We start from the raw sequence: 12,841 nt of genomic DNA on the forward strand, positions 1-12,841 counted from the left end.
ATGCATGAGGAGAGACGCCAGTAGTGTGAGAGAAATGCATGAGGAGATAGGCCAGTAGTGTGAGAGAAATGCATGAGGAGAGACGCCAGTAGTGAGAGAGAAATGCATGAGGAGAGAGGCCAGTAGTGTGAGAGAAATGCATGAGGAGAGACGCAAGTAGTGTGAGAGAAATGCATGAGGAGAGACGTCAGTAGTGTGAGAGAAATGCATGAGGAGAGACGCCAGTAGTGTGAGAGAAATGCACAAGGAGATAGGCCAGTAGTGTGAGAGAAATGCATGAGGAGAGACGCCAGTAGTGAGAGAGAAATGCATGAGGAGAGACGCCAGTAGTGAGAGAGAAATGCATGAGGAGAGGCGCCAGTAGTGTGAGAGAAATGCATGAGGAGAGACGTCAGTAGTGTGAGAGAAATGCATGAGGAGAGACGCCAGTAGTGCGAGAGAAATGCATGAGGAGATAGGACAGTAGTGTGAGAGAAACGCATGAGGAGAGACGCAAGTAGTGTGAGAGAAATGCATGAGGAGAGACGCCAGTAGTGTGAGAGAAATGCATGAGGAGAGACGCAAGTAGTGTGAGAGAAATGCATGAGGAGAGACGCAAGTATTGTGAGAGAAATGCATGAGGAGAGACGCCAGTAGTATGAGAGAAATGCACGAGGAGAGACGCCAGCAGTGTGAGAGAAATGCATGAGGAGAGACGCAAGTAGTGTGAGAGAAATGCATGAGGAGAGACGTCAGTAGTGTGAGAGAAATGCATGAGGAGAGACGCCAGCAGTGTGAGAGAAATGCATGAGGAGAGACTTCAGTAGTGTGAGAGAAATGCATGAGGAGAGAGGCCAGTAGTGTGATTGAAATGCATGAGGAGAGAGGCCAGTAGTGTGAGAGAAATGCACAAGGAGATAGGCCAGTAGTGTGAGAGAAATGCATGAGGAGAGACGCCAGTAGTGTGAGAGAAATGCATGAGGAGAGACGCCAGTAGTGTGAGAGAAATGCATGAGGAGAGACGCCAGTAGTGTGAGAGAAATGCATGAGGAGAGAGGCCAGGACTGTGAGAGAAATGCATGAGGAGAGACGCCAGTAGTGTGAGAGAAATGCATGAGGAGAGACGCCAGTAGTGAGAGAGAAATGCATGAGGAGAGACGCCAGTAGTGTGAGAGAAATGCATGAGGAGAGACGCCAGTAGTGAGAGAGAAATGCATGAGGAGAGAGGCCAGTAGTGTGAGAGTAATGCATGAGTAGAGACACCAGTAGTGTGAAACAAATGCATGAGGAGAGAGGCCAGTAGTGTGAAACAAATGCATGAGTAGAGACACCAGTAGTGTGAAACAAATGCATGAGGAGATAGGCCAGTAGTGTGAGAGAAATGCATGAGGAGAGAGGCCAGTAGTGTGAGAGAAATGCATGAGGAGAGAGGCCAGTAGTGTGAGAGAAATGCATGAGGAGAGAGGCCAGTAGTGTGAGAGAAATGCATGAGAGGAGAGGCCAGTAGTGTGAGAGAAATGCATGAGGAGAGACGCCAGTAGTGTGAGAGAAATGCATGAGGAGAGACGCCAGTAGTGAGAGAGAAATGCATGAGGAGAGACGCCAGTAGTGTGAGAGAAATGCATGAGGAGAGACGCCAGTAGTGAGAGAGAAATGCATGAGGAGAGAGGCCAGTAGTGTGAGAGTAATGCATGAGTAGAGACACCAGTAGTGTGAAACAAATGCATGAGGAGAGAGGCCAGTAGTGTGAAACAAATGCATGAGTAGAGACACCAGTAGTGTGAAACAAATGCATGAGGAGATAGGCCAGTAGTGTGAGAGAAATGCATGAGGAGAGAGGCCAGTAGTGTGAGAGAAATGCATGAGGAGAGAGGCCAGTAGTGTGAGAGAAATGCATGAGGAGAGACACCAGTAGTGTGAGAGAAATGCATGAGGAGAGAGGCCAGTAGTGTGAGAGAAATGCATGAGGAGAGACTTCAGGAGTGTGAGAGAAATGCATGAGGAGAGACGCCAGTAGTGAGAGAGAAATGCATGAGGAGAGAGGCCAGTAGTGTGAGAGTAATGCATGAGTACAGACACCAGTAGTGTGAAACAAATGCATGAGGAGAGAGGCCAGTAGTGTGAGAGTAATGCATGAGTAGAGACACCAGTAGTGTGAAACAAATGCATGAGGAGAGAGGCCAGTAGTGTGAAACAAATGCATGAGTAGAGACACCAGTAGTGTGAAACAAATGCATGAGGAGATAGGCCAGTAGTGTGAGTGAAATGCATGAGGAGAGAGGCCAGTAGTTGAGTGAAATGCATGAGGAGAGAGGCCAGTAGTTGAGTGAAATGCATGAGGAGAGACGCCAGGAGTGTGAGAGAAATGCATGAGGAGAGAGGCCAGTAGTGTGAAATAAACAACTGAAGAGAGAGGCCAGTAGTGTGAGAGAAACAAACAAGTGAAGAGAGAGGCCAGTAGTGAGAAACAAGTGAGGAGAGAGGTCAGTAGTGTGAGAGAAACAAACAAGTGAAGAGAGAGGCCAGTAGTGAGAAAGAAACAAGTGAGGAGAGTGGTCAGTAGTGTGAGAGAAACAAGTGAGGAGAGAGGTCAATAGTGTGAGAGAAACAAGTGAGGAGAGAGGTCAATAGTGTGAGAGAAACAAGTGAAGAGAGAGGTCAATAGTGTGAGAGAAACAAGTGAATAGAGAGGCCAGTAGTGTGAGAGAAACAAGTGATGAGAGTGGTCAGTAGTGTGAGAGAAACAAGTGAAGAGAGAGGCCAGTAGTGTGAGAGAAACAAGTGATGAGAGTGGTCAGTAGTGTGAGAGAAACAAGTGATGAGAGTGGTCAGTAGTGTGAGAGAAACAAGTGAAGAGAGAGGTCAGTAGTGTGAGAGAAACAAGTGATGAGAGTGGTCAGTAGTGTGAGAGAAACAAGTGATGAGAGTGGTCAGTAGTGTGAGAGAAACAAGTGAAGAGAGAGGCCAGTAGTGTGAGAGAAACAAGTGATGAGAGTGGTCAGTAGTGTGAGAGAAACAAGTGAAGAGAGAGGCCAGTAGTGTGAGAGAAACAAGTGAAGAGAGAGGCCAGTAGTGTGAGAGAAACAAACAAGTGAAGAGAGAGGCTAGTAGTGTGAGAGAAACAAGTGAAGAGAGAGGCCAGTAGTGAGAAAGAAACAAGTGAAGAGAGAGGCCAGTAGTGAGAAAGAAACAAGTGAAGAGAGAGGCCAGTAGTGAGAAAGAAACAAGTGAAGAGAGAGGCCAGTAGTGAGAAAGAAACAAGTGAAGAGAGAGGCCAGTAGTGTGAGAGAAACAAACAAGTGAAGAGAGAGGCCAGTAGTGAGAAAGAAACAAGTGAAGAGAGAGGCCAGTAGTGTGAGAGAAACAAACAAGTGAAGAGAGAGGCCAGTAGTGAGAAAGAAACAAGTGAAGAGAGAGGCCAGTAGTGTGAGAGAAACAAACAAGTGAAGAGAGAGGCTAGTAGTGTGAGAGAAACAAGTGAAGAGAGAGGCCAGTAGTGAGAAAGAAACAAGTGAAGAGAGAGGCCAGTAGTGAGAAAGAAACAAGTGAAGAGAGAGGCCAGTAGTGAGAAAGAAACAAGTGAAGAGAGAGGCCAGTAGTGAGAAAGAAACAAGTGAAGAGAGAGGCCAGTAGTGTGAGAGAAACAAACAAGTGAAGAGAGAGGCCAGTAGTGAGAAAGAAACAAGTGAAGAGAGAGGCCAGTAGTGTGAGAGAAACAAACAAGTGAAGAGAGAGGCCAGTAGTGAGAAAGAAACAAGTGAAGAGAGAGGCCAGTAGTGAGAAAGAAACAAGTGAAGAGAGAGGCCAGTAGTGAGAAAGAAACAAGTGAAGAGAGAGGCCAGTAGTGTGAGAGAAACAAGTGAAGAGAGAGGCCAGTAGTAGTGTGAGAGAAACAAGTGAAGAGAGAGGCCAGTAGTGAGAAAGAAACAAGTGAAGAGAGAGGCCAGTAGTGTGAGAGAAACAAGTGAAGAGAGAGGCCAGTAGTGTGAGAGAAACAAGTGAAGAGAGAGGCCAGTAGTGTGAGAGAAACAAACAAGTGAAGAGAGTGGTCAGTAGTGTGAGAGAAACAAGTGAAGAGAGAGGCCAGTAGTGTGAGTGAAACAAGTGAAGAGAGAGGCCAGTAGTGTGAGAGAAACAAGTGAGGAGAGAGGCCAGAAGTGTGAGAGAAACAAGTGAGGAGAGAGGCCAGTAGTGTGAGAGAAACAAGTGAGGAGAGAGGCCAGTAGTGTGAGAGAAACAAGTGAAGAGAGAGGCCAGTAGTGTGAGAGAAACAAGTGATGAGAGTGGTCAGTAGTGTGAGAGAAACAAGTGAAGAGAGAGGCCAGTAGTGTGAGAGAAACAAGTGAAGAGAGAGGCCAGTAGTGTGAGAGAAACAAGTGATGAGAGTGGACAGTAGTGTGAGAGAAACAAGTGAAGAGAGAGGCCAGTAGTGTGAGAGAAACAAGTGATGAGAGTGGTCAGTAGTGTGAGAGAAACAAGTGAAGAGAGAGGCCAGTAGTGTGAGAGAAACAAGTGATGAGAGTGGTCAGTAGTGTGAGAGAAACAAGTGAAGAGAGAGGTCAGTAGTGTGAGAGAAACAAGTGAAGAGAGAGGCCAGTAGTGTGAGAGAAACAAGTGAAGAGAGAGGCCAGTAGTGTGAGAGAAACAAGTGAAGAGAGAGGCCAGTAGTGTGAGAGAAACAAGTGAAGAGAGAGGCCAGTAGTGTGAGAGAAACAAGTGAAGAGAGAGGCCAGTAGTGTGAGAGAAACAAGTGAAGAGAGAGGCCAGTAGTGTGAGAGAAACAAGTGAAGAGAGAGGCCAGTAGTGTGAGAGAAACAAGTGAAGAGAGAGGCCAGTAGTGTGAGAGAAACAAGTGAAGAGAGAGGCCAGTAGTGTGAGAGAAACAAGTGAAGAGAGAGGCCAGTAGTGTGAGAGAAACAAGTGATGAGAGTGGCCAGTAGTGTGAGAGAAACAAGTGAAGAGAGAGGCCAGTAGTGTGAGAGAAACAAACAAGTGAAGAGAGAGGCCAGTAGTGTGAGAGAAACAAGTGAGGAGAGAGGTCAGTAGTGTGAAAGAAACAAGTGAAGAGAGAGGCCAGTAGTGTGAGAGAAACAAGTGAGGAGAGAGGTCAATAGTGTGAGAGAAACAAGTGAAGAGAGAGGCCAGTAGTGTGAGAGAAACAAGTGAGGAGAGAGGTCAATAGTGTGAGAGAAACAAGTGAAGAGAGAGGCCAGTAGTGTGAGAGAAACAAGTGAGGAGAGAGGTCAGTAGTGTGAAAGAAACAAGTGAAGAGAGAGGCCAGTAGTGTGAGAGAAACAAGTGAAGAGAGAGGTCAATAGTGTGAGAGAAACAAGTGAAGAGAGAGGCTAGTAGTGTGAGAGAAACAAACAAGTGAAGAGAGAGGCCAGTAGTGTGAGAGAAACAAGTGAGGAGAGAGGTCAGTAGTGTGAGAGAAACAAGTGAAGAGAGAGGCCAGTAGTGTGAGAGAAACAAGTGAAGAGAGAGGCCAGTAGTGTGAGAGAAACAAGTGATGAGAGTGGTCAGTAGTGTGAGAGAAACAAGTGAAGAGAGAGGTCAATAGTGTGAGAGAAACAAGTGAAGAGAGAGGCTAGTAGTGTGAAAGAAACAAGTGAAGAGAGAGGCCAGTAGTGTGAGAGAAACAAGTGAAGAGAGAGGTCAGTAGTGTGAGAGAAACAAGTGAAGAGAGAGGCCAGTAGTGTGAGAGAAACAAGTGAGGAGAGAGGTCAGTAGTGTGAGAGAAACAAGTGAAGAGAGAGGCCAGTAGTGTGAGAGAAACAAGTGAGGAGAGTGGCCAGTAGTGTGAGAGAAACAAGTGAAGAGAGAGGCCAGTAGTGTGAGAGAAACAAGTGAAGAGAGAGGTCAGTAGTGTGAGAGAAACAAGTGAAGAGAGAGGTCAGTAGTGTGAGAGAAACAAGTGAAGAGAGAGGCCAGTAGTGTGAGAGAAACAAGTGAAGAGAGAGGCCAGTAGTGTGAGAGAAACAAGTGATGAGAGTGGTCAGTAGTGTGAGAGAAACAAGTGAAGAGAGAGGTCAATAGTGTGAGAGAAACAAGTGAAGAGAGAGGCTAGTAGTGTGAAAGAAACAAGTGAAGAGAGAGGCCAGTAGTGTGAGAGAAACAAGTGAAGAGAGAGGCTAGTAGTGTGAGAGAAACAAGTGAAGAGAGAGGCTAGTAGTGTGAGAGAAACAAGTGAAGAGAGAGGCCAGTAGTGTGAGAGAAACAAGTGAAGAGAGAGGCCAGTAGTGTGAGAGAAACAAGTGAAGAGAGAGGCTAGTAGTGTGAGAGAAACAAGTGAAGAGAGAGGCTAGTAGTGTGAGAGAAACAAGTGAAGAGAGAGGCTAGTAGTGTGAGAGAAACAAGTGAAGAGAGAGGCCAGTAGTGTGAGAGAAACAAGTGAAGAGAGAGGCCAGTAGTGTGAGAGAAACAAGTGAAGAGAGAGGCTAGTAGTGTGAGAGAAACAAGTGAAGAGAGAGGCTAGTAGTGTGAGAGAAACAAGTGAAGAGAGAGGCCAGTAGTGTGAGAGAAACAAGTGAAGAGAGAGGCTAGTAGTGTGAGAGAAACAAGTGAAGAGAGAGGCCAGTAGTGTGAGAGAAACAAGTGAAGAGAGAGGCTAGTAGTGTGAGAGAAACAAGTGAAGAGAGAGGCTAGTAGTGTGAGAGAAACAAGTGAAGAGAGAGGCTAGTAGTGTGAGAGAAACAAGTGAAGAGAGAGGCTAGTAGTGTGAGAGAAACAAGTGAAGAGAGAGGCCAGTAGTGTGAGAGAAACAAGTGAAGAGAGAGGCCAGTAGTGTGAGAGAAACAAGTGAGGAGAGAGGTCAGTAGTGTGAGAGAAACAAGTGAGGAGAGAGGCCAGTAGTGTGAGAGAAACAAGTGAGGAGAGAGGTCAGTAGTGTGAGAGAAACAAGTGAGGAGAGAGGTCAGTAGTGTGAGAGAAACAAGTGAAGAGAGAGGCCAGTAGTGTGAGAGAAACAAGTGAAGAGAGAGGCCAGTAGTGTGAGAGAAACAAGTGAAGAGAGAGGCCAGTAGTGTGAGAGAAACAAGTGAGGAGAGAGGCCAGTATTGTGAGAGAAACAAGTGAAGAGAGAGGCCAGTAGTGTGAGAGAAACAAGTGAGGAGAGAGGCCAGTAGTGTGAGAGAAACAAGTGAAGAGAGAGGCCAGTAGTGTGAGAGAAACAAGTGAGGAGAGAGGTCAGTAGTGTGAGAGAAACAAGTGAGGAGAGAGGTCAGTAGTGTGAGAGAAACAAGTGAGGAGAGAGGTCAGTAGTGTGAGAGAAACAAGTGAGGAGAGAGGTCAGTAGTGTGAGAGAAACAAGTGAAGAGAGAGGCCAGTAGTGTGAGAGAAACAAGTGAAGAGAGAGGCCAGTAGTGTGAGAGAAACAAGTGAAGAGAGAGGCCAGTAGTGTGAGAGAAACAAGTGAGGAGAGAGGCCAGTAGTGTGAGAGAAACAAGTGAAGAGAGAGGCCAGTAGTGTCAGAGAAACAAGTGAGGAGAGAGGTCAGTAGTGTGAGAGAAACAAGTGAGGAGAGAGGCCAGTAGTGTGAGAGAAACAAGTGAAGAGAGAGGCCAGTAGTGTGAGAGAAACAAGTGAGGAGAGAGGCCAGTAGTGTGAGAGAAACAAGTGAAGAGAGAGGCCAGTAGTGTGAGAGAAACAAGTGAAGAGAGAGGCCAGTAGTGTGAGAGAAACAAGTGAGGAGAGAGGCCAGTAGTGTGAGAGAAACAAGTGAGGAGAGAGGCCAGTAGTGTGAGAGAAACAAGTGAAGAGAGAGGCCAGTAGTGTGAGAGAAACAAGTGAAGAGAGAGGCTAGTAGTGTGAGAGAAACAAGTGAAGAGAGAGGCCAGTAGTGTGAGAGAAACAAGTGAAGAGAGAGGCCAGTAGTGTGAGAGAAACAAGTGAAGAGAGAGGCCAGTAGTGTGAGAGAAACAAGTGAGGAGAGAGGTCAGTAGTGTGAGAGAAACAAGTGAAGAGAGAGGCCAGTAGTGTGAGAGAAACAAGTGAGGAGAGAGGCCAGTAGTGTGAGAGAAACAAGTGAAGAGAGAGGCCAGTAGTGTGAGAGAAACAAGTGAAGAGAGAGGCCAGTAGTGTGAGAGAAACAAGTGAGGAGAGAGGCCAGTAGTGTGAAAGAAACAATTGAGGAGAGAGGTCAGTAGTGTGAGAGAAACAAGTGAAGAGAGAGGCCAGTAGTGTGAGAGAAACAAGTGAGGAGAGAGGCCAGTAGTGTGAAAGAAACAAGTGAGGAGAGAGGTCAGTAGTGTGAGAGAAACAAACAAGTGAAGAGAGAGGTCAGTAGTGTGAGAGAAACAAGTGAAGAGAGAGGCCAGTAGTGTGAGAGAAACAAGTGAGGAGAGAGGTCAGTAGTGTGAGAGAAACAAGTGAAGAGAGAGGCTAGTAGTGTGAGAGAAACAAGTGAAGAGAGAGGCCAGTAGTGAGAAAGAAACAAGTGAGGAGAGAGGTCAGTAGTGTGAGAGAAACAAGTGAAGAGAGAGGCCAGTAGTGTGAGAGAAACAAGTGAAGAGAGAGGCCAGTAGTGTGAGAGAAACAAGTGATGAGAGAGGCCAGTAGTGTGAGAGAAACAAGTGAAGAGAGAGGTCAGTAGTGTGAGAGAAACAAGTGAAGAGAGAGGCCAGTAGTGAGAAAGAAACAAGTGAGGAGAGAGGTCAGTAGTGTGAGAGAAACAAGTGAAGAGAGAGGCCAGTAGTGTGAGAGAAACAAGTGAGGAGAGAGGCCAGTAGTGTGAAAGAAACAAGTGAGGAGAGAGGCCAGTAGTGTGAGAGAAACAAGTGAAGAGAGAGGTCAGTAGTGTGAAAGAAACAAGTGAGGAGAGAGGTCAGTAGTGTGAGAGAAACAAGTGAGGAGAGAGGTCAGTAGTGTGAGAGAAACAAACAAGTGAAGAGAGAGGCCAGTAGTGTGAGAGAAACAAGTGAAGAGAGAGGCCAGTAGTGTGAGAGAAACAAGTGAGGAGAGAGGCCAGTAGTGTGAGAGAAACAAGTGAAGAGAGAGGCCAGTAGTGTGAGAGAAACAAGTGAGGAGAGAGGCCAGTAGTGTGAGAGAAACAAGTGAAGAGAGAGGCCAGTAGTGTGAGAGAAACAAGTGAGGAGAGAGGCCAGTAGTGTGAGAGAAACAAGTGAAGAGAGAGGCCAGTAGTGTGAGAGAAACAAACAAGTGAAGAGAGAGGCCAGTAGTGTGAGAGAAACGCGTGAAGAGAGAGGCCAGTAGTGTGAGAGAAACAAACAAGTGAAGAGAGAGGCCAGTAGTGTGAGAGAAACAAACAAGTGAAGAGAGAGGCCAGTAGTGTGAGAGAAACAAACAAGTGAAGAGAGAGGCCAGTAGTGTGAGAGAAACAAACAAGTGAAGAGAGAGGCCAGTAGTGTGAGAGAAACAAACAAGTGAAGAGAGAGGCCAGTAGTGTGAGAGAAACAAACAAGTGAAGAGAGAGGCCAGTAGTGTGAGAGAAACGCGTGAAGAGAGAGGCCAGTAGTGTGAGAGAAAGAAACGCGTGAAGAGAAGGGTTATTAATATGAGAGAAATGCCTGAAGAGATAAGCTGTGAGTATGAAGGGACAGATGTCTTTATTGAATATGTGATGAGACCATGATTACTTCTCACCCTGAGTTCTTATCCTGGTATCCTGCAGTAGACGGACGGTCCCGTGGTACCAGAGTAGCTGCACGGACAGTAACAAGGTGCCTAGAAAATTCTGTTTTGTCATTAAGGCAAAGAGAAGAAAAGGAAAAGAGAACAAAATAAAAGAAAATAGAGAGTGGAAAGGAAGATGAACGCTAAAGAAGTAGAAAAGAAGAAGCAAATTAGGAAGAAAAAAAAATTGAAGAGAAAGAGAAAGGATGCAGCAGGTCATGCCAGTGAACTAGACACCCCTAAAAACTCTAAACACCTTTTTGTAACACAATTTTGGTCATTCTATTCTTCCATTGGCCCATTAGCCCATAATGATGCTGATACTCAGCAGCAAGGAATCCAATAGCTGTTACAGGAAAAGCAGAAAACCCAGGTGTCTAGTTTGTAAATATGAAAAAAGTTGCGTAGTCCAAAACAAGTTGTAGTCAGGGAATGGAGAAGTGGTGAGAGTAAACAAGCTAAAGTCGATAAACAGCTAGATTAAGGGTGAGCAAACAACCGCAATAATCAGGTAAAGCAAGATGGCAGGAAGTGTCCTCTTATAGGTCCAGAACCAGTCACATGTGAAGAGAGTTTAATATAATGATGAAGGAACCAGGTTGAAGGTAAGGTATGAGAGCTAACAGATGTGAGTTCTGAAGCCGCAGATTGACAGAGCAAAAGGTTAGTAACAGAGAGACCATGGTTTGATACCTTATGTAACATAGCCTTGCTTCTTAACACCAACGTAAACATAAAACCTCTTGCTGACAAGCGTTTTTGTATGGTGCATATAGAAGTAAGCATGTCTACATCTGCCTCCCTATCACTGTAAACTACCAGCACATGTGAATCAATCCCGGATTAGCAAGACACAGGACTACAACAAGTGTACTGGTATACATCAATGTAAAATACATAAAAAAGACCTCAAGCTAATTTATTATTGGCTGTACACACCACCATCATTTTTCAGAGACTCTGGACTTGTCTCTTTAGCTAACATCTAATCCTTCCTATTATGTTGTCACTGGCGGAATGGTCATATTATTATATTATTATTATATATTATTTATATTTTGAAACTAAAAGCAAGTACAAAACTGGTCCACAAGATAGAAGATTAGTAGCTGAAAAAGGAAATAAAATTGTAAGGAAAAAAAGAAGAAAATGAAAAAAAAAAATAAAAACAGAGGACAACTAATTGATACTTACGGTCCAGTCGCCATGGTCACCGGACGGTCACAGGAGATGCAGCTAACTTTCTCAAACAGCTTCCTATAGAGGAGTCATAGTGTGACACATTACTAACATGCTATCCAGACATAGAACAGTGATCTAAATCCAATAAAAAGTGAGATATCTCTCTAATGAGCCAAGCCTTCAAAGTACCTGTTATTCTGTTGAGTATATTTTAGAAAACTCTATAAGATAACTCATCTTTTTAGTGAACATGTAGAAAAACACAGACCAGTAAGTTTCTAGTAAACCCTGATCCTAGGAGAGACTGACCCTGACCTGGTGAAATGCTACCTGCTGAATCTCAGGCTTTCAAGTTCTAGTCCTGGCAGGGCCAACTGAGCCTTTCCTCCTTCCAAAAGTTGATAGAGGAAGTATCATTTTGTTGACATAATAAAAACAAGTATTATTTTTTTTATTTATATATATATATTTATATACATTTATTGTACTCATCAATTGTAGTACCCTCTGTTCTCATTAAAGGTGACCCAATGAACAAATCTCTACCTTTAGTTTTCCCTGATGCCAGACACAGCTGACTCTGTAACTTGTATCCTCTATTTCTAGGTACTGCTGACCCTGTAACACTGCTGTAACCGCACCTCTTTATTTTTGTTGATTAATATCAAGGACTAAAAGACTGGGAGCTAAGTCAGATAGACCAAGGGGCCGATTTGCCATATGTCTGTCTGACATGATCCGCTCAGCAGATCATGTCTGACAGACATCGCTGAATGACATTGGTGAACTGCTTGTGCCCCCTGCAGATTCGCGCCCATTCGGCCTTTGCCCCCTGCAGATTCGCGGCCAATTGGCCGCTAGCAGGGGGTGTCAATCAACCCGATCGTATCTGATCGGGTTGATTGCTGTCCGCCGAACAGAGGTGGGGGGCCAGTTAAGGGGCAATGGTCTTAAGACTGCTGCTTCTTAACTGCTGTTTCTGGCGAGTATGAAGGCTCAGGCGGAAACAGATGTATTAGGCACCACACGCCTTGATCATCCTGCAAAATGCGATCCATTTGTGAGAACAGCATTAATATCTTCCAGGGGTAGTACAGGCTTTATAAATGAGTTGTTCATTAATACTAGAGATGGTGGAATGTTAGGCAACATTTGAAAAATGAAACTAATTTTAACACATTTGTTTGTTTTAAATTTCGAATGTTTGTACAACTTTCTAATATTCGGTTAATGTAATAATATTTCTAATGCTTTCTTTAAATGTAATATTCGAATTATGCGATATTTGAAATAGAAACATTCAAATTGATAGATTTTTTATCTATTATGTATCAATTTACTAAATTCTCTACCACATAAACTACTGAACTTCTGAATAGTATTTGTTAAATGGAATGTTACATTTGAAATTTCGAATGTGGACATTCAAACTAATTATGAACATTCACAATCGAAAGTGACATTCGAAAACTGTAAAAAGAATATTATTATAGAATATTTAAGAATATTCTTTCTTATCAACATTCGATTATGTAAATCGATTTTCTACAATAATATTCGTTCTAACATTCAAATTTGAATATAAACACATTCGCCCATCCCTAATTACAACACTAAGACCCTATGAAAGGCTGACATCATATCAAGTAGCAGTTGTACCATGGGTGGGTCTAGATTATTTAATTTTTGGGGGGAACCAAAACTTGCCCACAATTCCCCTTCTCCCTCCTGTACCCTTCATTCTATGTTAGAGAACAGCTACCTTGTAAACTCAGGGAAGCTTGCACCTTTAAAGGGACATAATACTCATATGCTAAATCACTTGAAACTGATGCAGTATAACTGTAAAAAGCTGACAGGAAAATATCACCTGAGCATCTCTATGTAATAAAAGGAAGATATTTTACCTCACAATTTCCTCAGCTCAGCAGAGCAAGTGCTGTGTAAAAAGTTATAGTTCCGCTGCTGTCCAGCTGCAGGTAAAAAAAAAAATATATATATATGAAGAAATGAACTGCAGCCAATCAGCATCAGCAGTGCTGAGGTCATG

At 44.2% G+C, this 12,841-nt stretch overlaps 1 protein-coding gene across 1 annotated transcript in view; it reads right to left on the reverse strand.

The window, feature by feature from the left end:
* The window catches only part of C11H16orf96 (chromosome 11 C16orf96 homolog), a 66,970-nt gene that overhangs the window by 5,144 nt on the left and 48,985 nt on the right, over window positions 1–12,841 (reverse strand). The window contains exons 11-12 of the mRNA XM_053694195.1: window positions 10,804–10,866; window positions 9,580–9,660 (exon numbers count right to left, since the gene is read on the reverse strand). Of these exons, the coding sequence (XP_053550170.1) occupies window positions 9,580–9,660; window positions 10,804–10,866 (144 nt within the window). The remainder of the gene's footprint in view (window positions 1–9,579; window positions 9,661–10,803; window positions 10,867–12,841) is intronic.

This window comes from Bombina bombina, chromosome 11 (genome assembly GCF_027579735.1).
Source record: "Bombina bombina isolate aBomBom1 chromosome 11, aBomBom1.pri, whole genome shotgun sequence".
Classification (NCBI taxonomy): Eukaryota; Metazoa; Chordata; class Amphibia; order Anura; family Bombinatoridae; genus Bombina; species Bombina bombina.